The following is a 17,378-nucleotide window of genomic DNA, read 5'->3' on the forward strand; positions in this document are numbered from 1 at the left end:
AAATGTATTTGGAACTTTTAGCAACTTTTGAAAGGTGACTCAAACGATAAAATGCATGCATTTTCCCTCTAAATGACACAAAAACGATTTTCTCTGTCACACACTCGGTCACAACACACGTGCCTGGCTGCAAAAGTGCATCGTGAGGACGTCACCAGCAGGCACTCAGCACGCTCGAAGCAATTTCAGCAAATTGCAAATTATTTGTTGGCTGACTGCAGCAGCAGTAGTACGGGTTCGACAAGCCAACCACAATGAATATAGTTGGTCACGAATGTTTGATCTTGAACAGAACTCACAACATCAATCAACATGTCTCAATCAAAATTGTACAGAAAAGAGTGGGTGTCTGTACCTGAACAAATGTGAAATTATATTTTTTGCCGAGATGGCCAGTCTATTTGAGTAACGTTGTTGTGTATTCCCACGTAATGACGCAGTTTACGTAATCACGCAATGACGTCACATTTAGCAACAAATCAACCTGCCTCTAGCAACTTACACTGAAAATTTGTTGGGTCTATCCAGTTAGCCAACTACCGGTAACTTGAAGTGGCTACTGTAGCATGCATGGAACTAAACTTAAAGTTCATAAGTATTTTGTATGTTAAATGTCACAACGCTTGATTTGAGAAATCGGTCCCACCGTTTGAGAAAACAAAAACTTTTGTTGAATTCATTGCGTTTTTGGAGCACGAGCAATGGAAGAGTTGAGCGAGTCTTCACCTGCTTTGGCGTTCGAGAAGGAAGCATTTGAGCTGACTGTGGAAGATGTTTATGACATTTCATACGTGATTGGCAGAGATTTGCTGAAAATAAGTACTACAGGTGAGGAAGTCTCCGATTTGCAATTCAAAATTGTCCGGGTTTTGGAGATGTTTGAAACGTTAGTGAATAAGTATAACCTGTCACTGGAGGAGCTGAAAATGGAACGAGACAACTTGAAGAGTGAGCTGGATAGAATCGTGAGAGAAAGTTCTGCCGGGCAGGAAGCGGTGAGTTTGATCTTTTCAAACCAGGAAACTAACTGGTCAAAATCGATACCTTTTAAATGTTCCATAAAGTCTCTAACTGGACTACGTCTGTCAGAGTATGTTCAAGCATGTTGTAACTTTTCACTGGGTTGCTATACACTACTGTGCAACATACAGTTGTGGACTCCTTTTTTGTTCTACGTTTAGCCCTTTAATCAATATGTTCTCAGCAAACACTAGGACCAAACAAACTGGTGGTGGACCTGAAAGATCCCAATAGACCACGCTTCACAATGCAGGAACTGAAGGAGGTGCTTCAGGAGAGGAACCAGCTCAAGGCCCAGCTACTGGTGGCGCAAGAAGAGTTGCAACTCTACAAGAGGTAGAATACACAACCAGACTTGACCAGTCCCCATGCAACCCGCACCACCTCACCCCAACCCACACAAAAATGTAATGTAGTGCTTTGTACTTGCAGTGGGATGCTGCCACAGGGTGAGCAAGCCATGGTAGAGGTTGACTTAGTATCTCCATCCCCTTCGAAACCTGTTCCTGACACAACAGATGAGACTAAAGAGGAACCTAACGAAGGAATGACCACCATCAGAAAGCTGTGAGCAATTAGCTTTTTTCACCATTCAACTTTGCATAATCACAGTGAATTGCAAAAAGAGCATGCAGTATGACATGGTTTATTTACACCCTGAAAACAAGTATTTCAGAGAGAACCATAGTATCACACAGGAGACAACCAGGTGGTTTGTTCTCACGGTCTGTCTCTGCCCTCGTAATGACCTGCTTGTGACCGGCTGGCTGTGTGTGTTTGCTGATGCTGTGTGATTGGGAGAATCTGACTTAAGAGGGGGAAAGCGAGAGCTGATACCACTTCAGCAAGCCAGCTCCGCTGCTGTTGTCAGTATTGTTATTGTCGGACTTAACGTGACTCAGTCAAGCCTCAGCTGACACTGCAAATTCACTCAATCCCCCTTCGCCTCCTCTAAGACTAGTAATGTCCAGGGATGTACATTGTGTTGTCCAACTATTTGCAGAGCAAGTTCTCTAAAATAAACATTCTTATTTCTTTTTGTAGGTTTTCATTCAGACGGAAATAAGGACAACCTATGAGAACAAGGACCTAAGGCATTACTAACGATAAACCAAACATTTTTATGCACATGCTTTTTATCAATGCTTTGTAATAGATCAGTTTTCAGTAATGAATTTAAATGTTTTTAACTGGAATAATTTTGGCTTTTGAAACGATGACTCAGTGTTGTCTTTTTATAGATTTAACTGTTGTCATTAATACAGTTATGGGAAAATAACTTTATGCTCATTTAGGTCAAATACCATGGTACAGACCAATGATTTATCCAGTGCATTCAGAAAGTATTTAGGCCCCTTATAGCCTTATTCTAAAATTGATTAAATTGTCCCCCCAATCTACACACAATAGCCCATAATGACAAAGCAGGTTTTTAGAAATGTTTGCAAATGTATTAAAATGGAAATATAATTTACATAAGTATTCAGACCCTTTACTCAGTACTTTGTTGAAGCACCTTTGGCAGGGATTACAGCCTCGAGTCTTCCTGGGTATGATGCTACAAGCTTGGCACACCTATATTAGGGGAGTTTCTCCCATTCTTCTCTGCAGATCCTCTCAAGCTGTTAGGTTGAATGGGGAGTGTCGCTGCACAGCTATTTTCAGGTCTCCGGAGATGTTCAAGTCTGGGCTCTGGCTGGGCCACTCAAGGATATTCAAAGACTTGTCCCTAAGCCACTTCTATGTTGTCTTGGCTGTGTGCTTAAGGTTGTTGTCCTGTTGGAAGGTGAACCTTCACCCCAGTCTGAGCGCTTTGCTCCATTCATTTTTCCCTCAATCCGGACTAGTCTCCCAGTCCCTGCCGCTGAAAAACATCCCCACAGCATGATGCTGCCACCACACATCGCTGTAGGGATGGTGCAAGGTTTCCTCCAAACGTGACACTTGGCATTCAGGCCAATGAGTTCAATCTTGGTTTCATCAGACCAGAGAATCTTAAAGTACCTTTTGGCAAACTCCAAGCGGGCCATTGTGTGCCTTTTCTTGAAGAGTGGCTTCTGTCTGAGCGCTCTACCATAAAGGACTGATTGGTGGAGTGCTGCAGAGATGGGAGAACCTTCCAGAAGGACAATCATCTCCACAGAGGAACTCTGAAGCTCTGTCAGAGGGACCGTCATGTTCTTGGTCACCTCCCTGACCAAGGCCCTTGTCCCCCGATTGCGGCGTTCGGCCGGGCGGCCAGCTCTAGGAAGAGTCTTTTGTTCCAAACTTCTTCTATTTAAGAATGGAGGCCACTTTGTTCTTGGGTTTCTTTAATGCTGCAGACATTTTTTTTGGTCCCGTTCCCCAGATCTGTGCCTTGACACAATCCTGTCTCTGAGCTCTACAGACAATCCCTTGACTTCATGGCTTGGTTTTTAGACTCTGACATGCACTGTCAACTGTGGGACCTTTTATATAGACGTGTGTGCCTTTCCAAATCACATCCAAACACTTGAATTTACCACAGGTGGACTCATCAAGGATGATCAATGGAAACAGGATGTACCTGAGCTCAATTTCAAGTCTCATACCAAAGGGTCTGAATACTTATGTAAATAAGGTATGTTTTCTTTTTAAATTAGGAAAAAAATCTGACCTGTTTGCTTTGTCATTATGGGGTATTGTGTGTAGATTGCGAGGAAAAAATTATTTTATACATTTTAGAATAAGGCTGTAGCGTAAAAATGTGGAAAAAGTCAAGGGGTCTAAATATTTTACGAATGCACTTGATGACTGTGTAGAAGCCACCGCGCACCCATCTTGGCAATCCTACACAATTGTAAAAAATGAATTGCCGCACAGTGGTGTCATAATACCCATAAAGTCTAGAGGTCAAACAGGGAAATGGTTCCAATTGTTTTTCCACCATTCATTTTTCTCATAGGGGATTTTAGAAACAGTTAAGGGGTGTGTCATGAAGGCTTACCCTGGCGTGACGTTTGTTAACCATCTAAATTGCTTTCAGGCAAAGTGACTTAAATATATTTTGTACTATTTACTGAATCAAATGCTAATTAGCGTCAAAGTAGACATCATGCAAGACTACAAATCCCTGCAAGCTGCTCCACGTCAACTCTAGTTAACGCCTTTGCTAACAGGTAGTGTAAATTTAACTCCAGACCATTCACAGAATTACCAATTTATTCATTATTACATTTGTCTTCCCTGTGGCTCAGTTGGTAGAGCATGGCGTTTGCAATGCCAGCATGGTATGTGCAACGCCAGGGTTGTGGGTTCGATTCCCACGGGGGGCCAGTACAAAAAAAAAATGCATGTATTCACTACTGTAAGTTGCTCTGGATAAGAGCGTCTGCTAAATGACGTAAATGTAGCTAACGGTTAATCCAGAGATTTTTACTATAATTCGTCAGTCTCATCCATATCATGGCATTTCTAGTTCTTAATGATTAGCAACTAATTAGCGTTTCATTTGTTGGGGGTAAATACAGGCAAATATTTTGATAAATCACCTTGTCTGAGGAGAGATTTACATGGTTAGCAAAATGTCACGCCAGGGTAAGCCTTCATGACACACAGCTCTTCTAAAATCCCCCCATGAGAGAAATGAATGGTGGAAAAACAATTGGATCCATTTCCTGATTTGACCATTAGGTTTAATGGGTATTATAACTCATACTGTGGTACTCTATAGAAATGCATTTGTCCAGGTTAGTTTGGCACATTTATTCTATTAAACACCAATGTATACTTTTAAATTATGAGCTAAACAAAAATAAAGTATTGAGATGACTTACTGTCCCCACAACAAATGTTTTTCCTTAACATTTTAATTGAAATACTGTTGGCTTCAAAACCTCCACAATGGTGAAAATATAGCATTAGCAATCCAGGGTTTATATACATCATTGGTACAGACTCACAACTGTGTCCTCAAACAAAGGAACTGTAACAGTTCCTTTGGACACGTGGTTGAACATTGTGACGATGGAACCCTTCAAAGACCAAAGTTCAAGACAGGTTGCAACAGTAGCCCTAGTAGAGACAAAGACAGGACCTCCAAGGGCTTGATTCCATCTATAGTGCTAAAGAGATGCAATCAACATTAAGGCAAACGCTGCATGTCAGTTCAATATGAAATGGCTTTTTAACTCTGAACTTCAGCAATACTGATGGAATCGAGCCCCACGACCACTATACTGCCCCAGATTCACTATACCTGAATCCCATCAGCATAATCTGCCTCTACCTGGGGGTTGAGTAGCACAGATCATGGTAATGAATCCCTCCCAAAAAGATTTGTGGATTAGATCAATATATAGTCTCTTGTAGCAAATATAAAAGGGTTTGCAAAATTGTCCCGAAATTGCATAATAATTGACATTTTAGGCTCTGAGTGACTGACCATAACTATTTCACGCTAGTTCACACGAGGGCTTTTTTAAAGTCCATTTTATCTTTCAAATAATAGAGCAGCTGTAAAGAAAGCAGTTTAGAATTATGAAGTTACAAATCACTTCATTTGTTGCACATTTTGAAATACACTGACCTACAGGGAGGATGCTGGACTGTTACATGTCTGTGAATATTAATTGGTACATTGTCAAAGGCCAAGCTAGCTTTTCTATTCATTGCAAAATGAGCTTCCATGCTAGCCAGATTGCTGAACAGATTTGTCTGTAGACTTAATTTACTCTCAAAGAGCAACATACTTTGTAAATTGTTAAAAATGTATTAGGATTTCACCCATTGCAAAATACATACATTTTAAATCAAGTATAAGCTGATGTCCCAGAATCCTGGAGAGCATTGACGATCATATGAAAATTGTTGCTTCAACTAGAACCATACCTAGCATTATAAATTAGCACGAATATAAAAAGTGTTTAAAAAATAGCTAATGTTACAAAATATTATTCATCTTCTTGGAAGCACAGGCCTAAAAATGTATAAAAACTACCCCCAAATCCAGCAATAAATTGATATACAGTTTTAAGAAATTGACCCATGTGTCATCTTGAAGGTTGTCTTCAATATTGTTCATTCTGCCACAGTTTTGCCCAAATACATTACTTGAAAGGGCAGATTAAAAATAAACAAAAGGTGCACTTAATTTGTCTCACCTGGAATGCCAAGTTTGCAGTTCAGGGCCAAGGAAATTGTAAAAAAAAAAAGCTTTAATCAAATGCACCTAGTAATTTTCTTGAATACTCTGGTGGTGTAAAAACAGCACATCAGTATTTGAGCCAAGGGTGAGCCGAGATGGATTCCTTGCTGCGGTCACCATGGTCATAAAGCAGCTCTTCCTCTGACTCAATGTCCCTGGAAGCCACCAGTATGAGATGAGGTATTTCATCTATGTCATGGAGTTTGGTCTGGCAGTTGCCAGTTTAACTGTGGTTTAGCAGCCTTCCCAGGCGAGTTGATTCTTTTGTAGCATCCACAATGTAAAGAGGAAATTACAGGTTTTAAAACATCCATGAGCAAGCTGATAACATCTACATTGTGGCAATGCATAAGTCATAGTTAATACAAATTTTAAATGAAGTTTGAGTAGATACCAGTATGTTTTGCTGAGATACTGGAAATAGTACATGTAACAGCCAGTCCTGGGGTCTTGGGCATACAGAGCCCCTCTCTCCTTGGCATCAGTCAAATGCAACAAGTCTCCATGATACTCAATTACAAACTTCCCCTTCTTGAAACATCTGACAGCAAATACTCCTCTTCCCTTCCCCTCTATATGTTTGGCCTATTGGGGTTCAAGTACAGGTCAAATCAAATTCCAGGTTAAATGATCCATTTCAGTACAATGTTACTTTAATTTCTAAACTAACCTGCAGTCCTTCAACTCATTATCAGGTAATCAAGGTGTCTGTGTTCTTCGTACTGTTGGCAGAGTGTGGTGTTTAATGAGTAAATAAACATTATCATCCTAACCAGGATGACGAATATGGCATAATCCAATGCAATCCCCAGAGTGGAAACTGTGGGTTAAAGGGATAGTTCAGGGATAAAGGGCTACTACATTGCTAAAATTCCAAACCATCCACACATTAAATTCTGAGCAAGAACACGTTTTTTTTACTTGTTCTTGCATGGCATGGTTGATCTTCAAGCACAACTCACTCTGGTATTATAAACTGACCTTCAATTCAGCTTTGCTTTTTCTGGAACTCCGTCTAATAGGATAATCTGTGACCTTCCTGTTTTGGGCAGCATTGCTTTCTGCTCTGGATGAAAAGAAAATACAGTATTCCATGGTCAGATGATCTGGTGTTGAAGTGCTGGCTTGATCAAATACTGTGCTTAATTTGAACAAATATTTTACTGACATGTTTGTCAACATTACTTACTTTTTGACTAGCCCCCTTCTCAGTTTTGGGCTTGGTGATATTGCCATCTGGTACAGTTGGGTTGGTGTGATTTTTTTTTTAGATCCTCCTCCTGGACATGCAGGGTAGTTGTCTCTCTGGGTACCAGTCTCCCTGAATAGAATAGTGAGGAAAGAAGCACAGTGTACATCAGACTTTGTTGTATAAGCAAAACATACAGCTTCAGGAGGGGAATGCTATGGATGCCTAAATAAACAAACAATTAGTGTCATAAGACATTGGTCAGTGGACATTACTGCCATTCACAGGAAATTATTCTGGGGGGGTCACTTACCTCTGATCTGATTCAAAGGAATTAGAGGTTAAAAAATATATAATAATATGGAGTGCAAGCATTGCCATGGTCTTATTCAGACCAATATTGTATGATGATGAAAAAGAGCAGGTAGTCCAAGTAACAGATTTTAATTGTCATCATTGGTGGTGGTTCAAAGGACAAATGGTGGGTTACCTTTCCCTTTCTTTTGATGGCTCAGTTTAAAGAGCACATTTCTCAGGCACATTTTCCGCTTGGATGACAGAACTTGAGTAGTCACACAGAGGAGATCTGGGTTTGCTGGGACTCCGAAGACTTTGTATAGTAGGCTGACAATTACCTGCATCCTGCAACAGTAACAGATGCAACATGCACTTGTGGCTGACCATTACATGTATTTTCTTTGTTTTGTTAATGGAATTTTTTACTTTTATTTAACTAGGCAAGTCAGTTAATTAAAACTTCTTCGGGATCGGTGTCCCATCCGTGGGACGGTTGAGCTAACGTAGGCTAATGCGATTAGCAAGAGGTTGTAAGTAACAAGAACATTTCCCGGGACATACACATGGCTGATATTGCCAGAAAGCTTAAATTCATGTTAATTTAACTACACTGTCCAATTTACAGTAGCTATTACAGTGAAATACCATGCTATTGTTTGAGGAGAGTGCACAATTTTGAACAGTTAAATTAGGCACATTTGGGCAGTCTTGGTATAAAATGTAACATAAATGCAATGGTTCATTGGATCTGTCTAAAACTTTGCACATACTCTAACATCTAGTGGCCAAAATCTAAATTGCACCTGGACTGGAATAATACTGTGGCCTTACATTTCAAAGATGTAAAAAAAAAAATACAAAACTGTGGTTGTTTTTTTAACATTTTGTACCAGGTCTATTGTTTTATTCTCCTACATTCCTGTCACATTTCCACAAACTTCAAAGTGTTTCTTTTCAAATGGTACCAAGAATATGCATATCCTTCCTTCCGGGCCTGAGCTACAGGCAGTTAGATTTAGGTATGTCATTTTAGGTGAAAATTGAAGAGGGGCGGATCCTTAAGAACAAATTCTTATTTCCAATGGTGGCCAAACTCTAACAACGCTGGGCCAATTGTGCATAGCCCTATAAGAGTTGTGATACAGCCTGGAATCAAACCAGGGTCTGTAGTGACGCCTCTAGCACTGAGATGCAGTGCTTTAGACCGCTGCGCCACTTGGGAGCCCAACACGAACTTGTATAACTTAACTAAATGAAAAGTATTGATAACCAATTTCCAACACCTTTAATAAGTTACCCCATTCATTTTTGGTTTATTTTCCTTTGTCTTCTTTTAGACCTGAAGGGTTTCCTCAGGACTATTGTTGGTAGTCAGTACTTTTTTTCCCCTATTGAAGGCAAACATGTCAGGAGGTAAGCTTTAATAGCCTACCATATCCACAGTATATCCATCGACGTCTATGATAACTAGCTAGCTGATAGCAATCTGCGTCCCTCATTTGACTAAGGAGTAACGTCGTTGTCAAGTTAACTTTACCTCTAAACAGCCTTGTCTCGACTTTACTACTCATAAGTTTCCCTACTTGCCTTTAGCCATGTCAACACTCCCACAACTAGACAGTATGTGTACAAGTTCGTGTTAAAAGTTTTGCAATGTTCGCGTGTGCTTCGTTGTATTTTGCTAGCGAAACAACTGTATTGCTAAAAACCGAATAGAAACGCCAGAATAACAAGACATGGACTTCCTGTCATTTAAAAAGCTACTGCATCCCTAATTGGTTAAACGCTACTTCTAGTAGAACGTGATTGGCGTGGCGCGAAACATACTTTAGAAGCCCATCGTAAATTCACTCTGGAGTGCAAGAGTGCGCTCTAGGCGTTCGTAAATTCTGAGCGTTGTGACTTCACAACGTCAGTCAAGCGAACTGGCTAGCTACATCCAGAAACATTATGAGAGAACACCCCACTCTGACCATTTTACTCGACCTAGCAGAGCTGGTTAGGCTGTTTGTGTTATCCAGAGCATTGGTGACTAACTGCTGCTGGCAACAATTTAATTACATCTTTTATTCCTTTTATGTATTAATGAAATTGTTGCCAGAAGCACAGTTACAGTACTAACGCTCTAGACAACATAAATTATCAGAGAGGTGTTCTCATTTGTGTCTAGAAGTAACTTACCAGTTAGCTTGGGTGCTTGTCTGCCGTTGTCAGGTTGCTTGGATCACAATCTTATAAGGCGCTGGATTTACAAACGACCCAGACCACACTGACCAACTGGAGGCAATTTGCGAACGCACCCTTAGGATATCCTGAGAAGGTATTTCATTTGAGTTGTCTGCCCTTGATGTGATAACAAAAAAAATAGATTTTGTGCAATGCAAATCTATGCGGAATCTCAGTAAGCAACATGTTTTCATTCTGTGTGTGTATACATTGTAATGAAACGGTAGGGAGCAGGCCTCGGACCCTCGACCTTCTAGCCCGAAGTCCAGCGCGCTATTGACTGTGCCGCAAAAGCATGCTCAAGAGGCAGAGTCGATATCCGTGCTTATAAACCCAGGGTCGTTACACTACTCCCTCCTTTCAAAGAGCGCGTCCTCGCGACTCCGTCTTATAGGACCACGCTCACTGGCCAAGCACACGCAAGGTCCAATCACTTGACACCAATGTAATGAAACGGCAGGTAGTAGGCCTTGACCCCGAAGTCCAGTGCGCTATCGCCTGTGCTTCAAAAGCGCTTATAAACCCAGGATTGTTACTATATATAACTCAGCAAAAAATAAACGTCCTCACTGTCAACTGCATTTATTTTCAGAACCCTGTCTTTCAGAGATAATACAGATCTTCATTGTGAAGGGTTTAAACACTTAACAACCGTTCCACAGGTACATGTTCATTAAGACACTAACAGGTTAGACGGTAGGCAATTAAGGTCACAGTTATGAAAACTTAGGACACTAAAGAGGCCTTTATACTGACTCTGAAAAACACCAAAAGAAGGATGCCCAGGGTCCCTGCTCATCTGGGTGAACGTGTCTTAGGTATGTTGCAAGGAGGCATGAGGACTGCAGATGTGGTTAGGGCAATAAATTGCAATGTCTGTACTGTGAGACGCCTAAGACAGCGCTACAGGGAGACAGGAGGGACTGCTGATCATCCTCGCAGTGGCAGACCACGTGTAACACCTGCACAGGATCGGTACATCTGACCATCACACCTGCGGGACAGGTACAGGATGGCAACAACTGCCCGAGTTACACCAGGAATGCACAATCCCTCCGTGAGTGCTCAGACGGTGCGCAATAGGCTGAGAGAGGCTGGACTGAGGGCTTGTAGGCCTGTTGTAAAGCAGGTCCTCACCAGACATCACCGGCAACAACGTCTCCTATGGGCACAAACCCACTGTCACTGGTGATCCTAACTGACCTAAAACAGGGAATTTTTACTGGGATTAAATGTCAGGAATTGTGAAAAACTGAGTTTAAATGTATTTGGCTAAGGTGTATGTAACCTTCTGACTTCATATATACCCATATGTGTGTGTAAATATATATGGGTGTGTGTGTGTGTGTGTGTGTGTGTGTGTGTGTGTATATATATTGATTGTCACAGGCCAGCTCATAGCAAAAATGAGGGGACACGAACAACAGGTATAGGCCAATCAAAACGGTTCTTTATTATAAACCAAAAACGATTAACTTTAAAGAAAAAGGAATGAGGTGTGGAAATGTCATAATGTAGGGTGTATGTAAAGTGCAGGGATGCATGAATCTGTGTGTGAATATGACTGAGTGGAAACTACGTAAAACTACAAAGGAACAAACAAAACAGGATCATACCTGGAGGAGCAGAGAGAGAGAGAGAGAGGAGTGGTTAGTGAAGCAGTTTAAATACCCTGAGCCCAGGTGGCTCCAATCACTAACGACCCTCCTCTGCCTGCAGGAGGAACCGCCCCTGCACTGCAGAGGGGCCGTGACACCCCCCTCCTTAAAATGAGGGTCCCACCCTCAACGCAACATATTTAAAACAATCCAAAGTTGTCCCCCACCAAACAAACAAAAAAACGGATACCAGTCCCGGCTCCTAACAGTAGCCCTGTGTCCCCTAGCTGACTGTCCACCATTCAAACTCAGCAGCCCTGGTACCTGGGGAGCAATTTAAGAGGAAAGAGGCGCAGACAGCCCGCAGGGGTCAGCAGAGAGAAAATACAAACTAGGTTAAAGGAGCACGGGACAGAGCATCAGCAATGATATTATCCTTACCACTAATGTGTCTAATATCCAGGTTGAATGGTTGCAAGAACAAAGCCCAACGCATCAGGCGCTGGTTGGGATTTTGCAGGGACTTCAGAAAAATAAGTGGGTTGTGGTCAGTGAACACAGTTAACCTCCCTGGGCAAGGTGGGATGAATTCGTCCCACCTACGTAACAGCCACTTTAAGCCTGTGGCGCGATTTTCAAAACCTTAAAAATCCTATTACTTCAATTTCTCAAACATATGACTATTTTACAGCTATTTAAAGACAAGACTCTCGTTAATCTAACCACACTGTCCGATTTCAAAAAGGCTTTACAACAAAAGCAAAACATTAGATTATGTCAGCAGAGTACCAAGCCAGAAATAATCAGACACCCATTTTTCAAGCCAGCATATAATGTCACCAAAACCCAGAAGACAGCTAAATGCAGCACTCACCTTTGATGATCTTCATCAGATGACAACCCTAGGACATTATGTTATACAATACATGCATGTTTTGTTCAATCAAGTTCATATTTATATCAAAAAACAGCTTTTTACATTAGCATGTGACGTTCAGAACTAGCATACCCCCCGCAAACTTCCGGGGAATTCGCTAACATTTTACTAAATTACGATAAACGTTCACAAAAAGCATAACAATTATTTTAAGAATTATAGATACAGAACTCCTTTGTGCAATCGAGGTGTCCGATTTTAAAATAGCTTTTCGGTGAAAGCACATTTTGCAATATTCTGAGTACATAGCCCAGCCATCACGGCTAGCTATTTAGACACCCACCAAGTTTAGCACTCACCATAATCATATTTACTATTATAAAAGTTTGATTACCTTTGGTGTTCTTCGTCAGAATGCACTCCCAGGACTGCTACTTCAATAACAAATGTTAGTTTGGTTCAAAATAATCCATCGTTATATCCAAATAGCGGCGTTTTGTTCGTGCGTTCAAGACACTATCCGAAGTGTAAATAAGGGTCACGAGCATGGCGCATTTCATGACAAAAGATTTCTAAATATTCCATTACCGTACTTCGAAGCATGTCAACCGCTGTTTAAAATCAATTTTTATGCAATTTTTCTCGTAAAAAATCGATAATATTCCGACCGGGAATCTGCGTTTAGGTAAACAGACGAAAGAAAACAAAGCATGGGGTCGACTCGGGCACGCGCCTGAGTCTCACAGTACTATAACCAGCCACTATCCAAACGCGCTACTTTTTTTCAGCCAGAGCCTGCAAAGCCACAATTCAGCTTTTTGCCGCCTTCTGAGAGCCCATGGGAGCCGTAGGAAGTGTCACATAACAGCAGAGATCCCCTGTAATGGATAGAGATAATCAAGAAGGGCAAGAAATTGTCAGACAGGGCACTTCCTGCATGGAATCTTCTCAGGTTTTGGCCTGCCAAATCAGTTCTGTTATACTCACAGACACCATTCAAACAGTTTTAGAAACTTTGGAGTGTTTTCTATCCAAAGCTAATAATTATATGCATATTCTAGTTTCTGGGCAGGAGTAATAATCAGATTAAATCGGGTACGTTTTTTATCCGGCTGTGAAAATACTGCCCCCTAGCCATAACAGGTTAAAGAAGGATTTTTAAGCCTTGAGACAATTGAGACATGGATTGTGTGTGATTCAGAGGGTGAATGGGCAAGACAAAATATTTAAGTGCCTTTGAACAGGGTATGGTAGTAGGTGCCAGGCGCACCGGTTTGAGTGTGTCAAGAACTACAACGTTCCTGGGTTTTTCACGCTTGTCTCAAGGATGGTCCACCACCCAAAGAACATCCAGCCAACTTGACACAACTGTGGGAAGCATTGGAGTCAACATGGACCAGCATTCCTGTGGAACGCTTTCGACACCATGCCCCGATGAATTGAGGCTATTCTGAGGGAAAAAAGGGGTGCAACTCAATATTAGGAAGGTGTTCCTAATATGAAATATACACTCAGTGTATATTTATATTCCAGACTCTGATATTGCTCATTCTAATATTTCTCAATTGTTTTCTTTTTATTTTTGGGATTTGCGTGTATTGTTTGTATCGTTAGGTATTACTGCACTGCTGGAGCTAGGAACATAAGCATTTTGCTACACCCGACCAATAAAATCGTATTTGATAAAGCAAGATGAAGGTTCACTTACTGTTAGCTGTTTTACCATAGATTCACAGTTTTTTTTGCCATAACAGTGTTGTCTCTTGTGTTTCATAACCATGTTATTATAACAATTCAATAATGATGAGACGGAAGACAGGAATCAGTTCAACCATTTATCTAGAACGTGCTCCGTCTACAACACATACAACCCCATGATGCTCTGCGGCACAACCCCAATACAACTTCAAGACAATGTTTTTATTTTTATTCCCTCTCGAGTTTCCATTAGCTTATGAACTGTCGCTGTAGTTCAGGTAAATGTGCAATGCAAAATACCTCTGTGGGAACCTGTTAAAGGCGCACAACAAGTATATATTTTGTATTGTTAGAATTTGTTCTCTGTGATATGAACGTTCCAAAGGTTTCCAAAAGTGTATCACAAGCAGGGATTATTCATGTTTCTAAACATTTAAACAGAGCATCAGGACTGTAGTACACATTGCCCCAGCAGTGGTCCATATGTTTCACTGAAAACAATAGGGAAGGCTGTATGCCTCCTTGGGTTCTCGCGATCTAGTACTTGCCGTGTGAAATCTACTATGTACCATTGGGTTCTGTAAAGTTAAAATTTGACGGACTCAAGAACTTGTGTGTTTTTATCTTTTCTTTTTCATTTGAAGGTATCATTCACGCCAGGGGGCTTATAATGTGAATGCTTGGCAGAAACCGAGAGAAATGCAAGGCTCTAACAGGCAAGGTGAAAACAAAGTTACTAGATTGAATTGGACCAATTCTCCAGACTGAAGATCAAAGACTCAAAAGACAAAGCCCTTTGATTTTATTGGTCCAATAAAAGTATTGAGTAAATTTGATTAGTGTAACGTTAGCTAGCTACATAGTTGTCTTTGTATCAAAGATAAAGGTAAACACAGCCACTGCTAGCTAGCCAATTCTACCAGCTAGCAGTACTGTATCATTTTTAGTCAATAAGATTTTTGCAACGTAAGCTTTCGAGTTGTGTAGTCCACTTGTGTAGCTAGCAGGACTGACTTTGTGTTAGCTAGCCAACGTTTAATTAGTTCTGCGTTATGAAAGGAACTAGACACAGACACGAATGATCCATTGGTAGTTTGTTGTAACCAAGTATTGGTGCTAACCGTGTGTTATTGGATGCTAGCATGCTAGTTAGCTACGGCGTCATAAGACACGGTGCACTGGGTGGGTTTCACGGAAGAATACTGTACCAAGTTATCTAGCTGAATAAACAAAGTTTGAGCCTATTCCAGGAAACATTGAACCACTGTAGTTTACATCAATTATAATTTCTAAGTGGAAGTTGGAATAGTTATATTTGAGTGTTTCAGCGAATGGTTAGTGAGGGAGGCCCTGCTCTCTCGCTTCCCCAGATGTTTAGTTAATTTTCTTTCCAATCTCCTTTGCATTAGCGTAGCCTCTCCTGTAGCCTGTCAATTATGTGTCTGTCTATCCCTGTTCTCTCCTCTCTGCACAGGCCACACAAACGCTTCACACCGCATGGCCGCTGCCACTCTAACCTGGTGGTCCCAGCGCGCACGACCCACGTGGAGTTCCAGGTCTCCGGCAGCCTCTGGAACTGCCGGTCTGCGGCCAACACGGCAGAGTTCATCTCAGCCTATGCTACCCTCCAGTCCCTCGACTTCTTGGCGCTGACGGAAACATGGATTACCACAGAAAACACTGCTAATCCTACTGCTCTCCTCATCTGACCACGTGTTCTCGCATACCCCGAGAGCATCTGGTCAGCGGGGTGGCGGGACTGGAATCCTCATCTCTCCCAAGTGGACATTCTCTCTTTCTCCCCTAACCCATCTGTCTATCTCCTCCTTTGAATTCCATGCTGTCACAATCACTAGCCCATTCAAGCTTAACATCCTTATCATTTATCGCCCTCCAGGTTCCCTTGGAGAGTTCATCAATGAGCTTGACGCCTTGATAAGTTCCTTTCCTGAGGATGGCTCACCCCTCACAATTCTGGGTGACTTTAACCTCCCTACGTCTACCTTTGACTCATTCCTCTCTGCCTCCTTTCCATTCCTCTCCTCTTTTGGCCTCACCCTCTCACCGTCCCCCCTACTCACAAGGCAGGCAATACGCTTGACCTCATCTTTACTAGATGCTGTTCTTCTACCAATCTCACTGCAACTCCCCTCCAAGTCTCCGACCACTACCTTGTATCCTTTTCCCTCTCGCTCTCCTCCAACACTACTCACTCTGCCCCTACTCAGATGGTATTGCGCTGTCGCAACCTTCGCTCTCTCTCTCCTGCTACTCTCTCCTCTTTCATCCTATCATCTCTTCCCTCTGCTCAATCCTGCTCAATCCTTCTCCAACCAATCTCCTGATTCTGCCTCCTCAACCCTCCTCTCCTCCCTTTCTGCATCCTTTGACTCTCTATGTCCCCTATCCTCCAGGCCGGCTCGGTCCTCCCCTCCTGCTCCGTGGCTTGACGACTCATTGCGAGCTCACAGAACAGGGCTCCAGGCAGCCGAGCGGAAATGAAGGAAAACTAGCCTCCCTTCGGACCTGGCATCTTTTCACTCCCTCCTCTCCACATTTTCTTCCTCTGTTTCTGCTGCTAAAGCCACTTTCTACCACTCTAAATTCCAAGCATCTGCCTCTAACACTAGGAAGCTCTTTGCCACCTTCTCCTCCCTCCTGAATCCTCCTCCCCCTCCTCGGACGACTTTGTCAACCATTTTGAAAAAAAGGTTGATGACATCCAATCCTCGTTTGTTAAGTCAAACGACACCGCTGGTCCTGCTCACATTGCCCTACCCTATGCTTTGACCTCTTTCTCCCCTCGCTCTCCAGATGAAATCTTGTGACTTGTGACGGCCGGCCGCCCAACAACCTGCCCGCTTGACCCTATTCCCTCCTCTCTTCTCCAGACCATTTTCGGAGACCTTCTCCCTTACCTCACCTCGCTCATCAACTCATCCTTGACCGCTGGCTACGTCCCTTCCGTCTTCAAGAGAGCGAGAGTTGCACCCCTTCTCAAAAAACCTACACTCGATCCCTCCGATGTCAACAACTACAGACCAGTATCCCTTCTTTCTTTCCTCTCCAAAACTCTTGAGCGTGCCGTCCTTGGCCAGCTCTCTTGCTATCTCTCTCAGAATTACCTTCTTGATCCAAATCAGTCAGGTTTCAAGACTGGTCATTCAACTGAGACTGCTCTTCTCTGTGTCACGGAGGCTCTCCGCACTGCTAAAGCTAACTCTCTCTCCTCTGCTCTCATCCTTCTAGACTTATCTGCTGCCTTTGATACTGTGAACCATCAGATCCTCCTCTCCACCCTCTCCC

The 17,378-nt window shown here is 42.2% G+C and overlaps 1 protein-coding gene and 1 long non-coding RNA gene across 5 annotated transcripts; one reads left to right on the plus strand and one right to left on the minus strand.

The window, feature by feature from the left end:
• The first annotated feature begins 465 nt into the window (after positions 1-465).
• rilpl2 (Rab interacting lysosomal protein-like 2) lies at positions 466-2,234 on the plus strand. The gene is made up of 4 exons (XM_014161305.2): positions 466-995; positions 1,205-1,356; positions 1,453-1,587; positions 2,065-2,234. The coding sequence occupies exons 1-4, from the start codon at positions 702-704 to the stop codon at positions 2,084-2,086; spliced, it is 603 nt and encodes a 200-aa protein (XP_014016780.2). The 5' UTR covers positions 466-701; the 3' UTR covers positions 2,087-2,234.
• Positions 2,235-4,731: 2,497 nt separating this feature from the next.
• LOC106580356 (uncharacterized) lies at positions 4,732-9,459 on the minus strand. Of its 4 annotated transcripts, XR_006760893.1 has the most exons (6): positions 8,971-9,459; positions 7,867-8,018; positions 7,377-7,508; positions 7,169-7,253; positions 6,858-7,007; positions 4,732-6,772 (listed from the first exon to the last, which is right to left on the minus strand). It is a non-coding gene; the product is annotated as an uncharacterized lncRNA (long non-coding RNA). The 4 variants fall into 4 exon arrangements; XR_001322873.2 differs by having other exon boundaries at positions 4,732-7,007; positions 9,211-9,457; XR_001322870.2 differs by having other exon boundaries at positions 4,732-7,007; positions 9,106-9,457.
• Positions 9,460-17,378: the final 7,919 nt, after the last annotated feature.

Source organism: Salmo salar, chromosome ssa20 (genome assembly GCF_905237065.1).
Source record: "Salmo salar chromosome ssa20, Ssal_v3.1, whole genome shotgun sequence".
Lineage (NCBI taxonomy): Eukaryota > Metazoa > Chordata > Actinopteri > Salmoniformes > Salmonidae > Salmo > Salmo salar.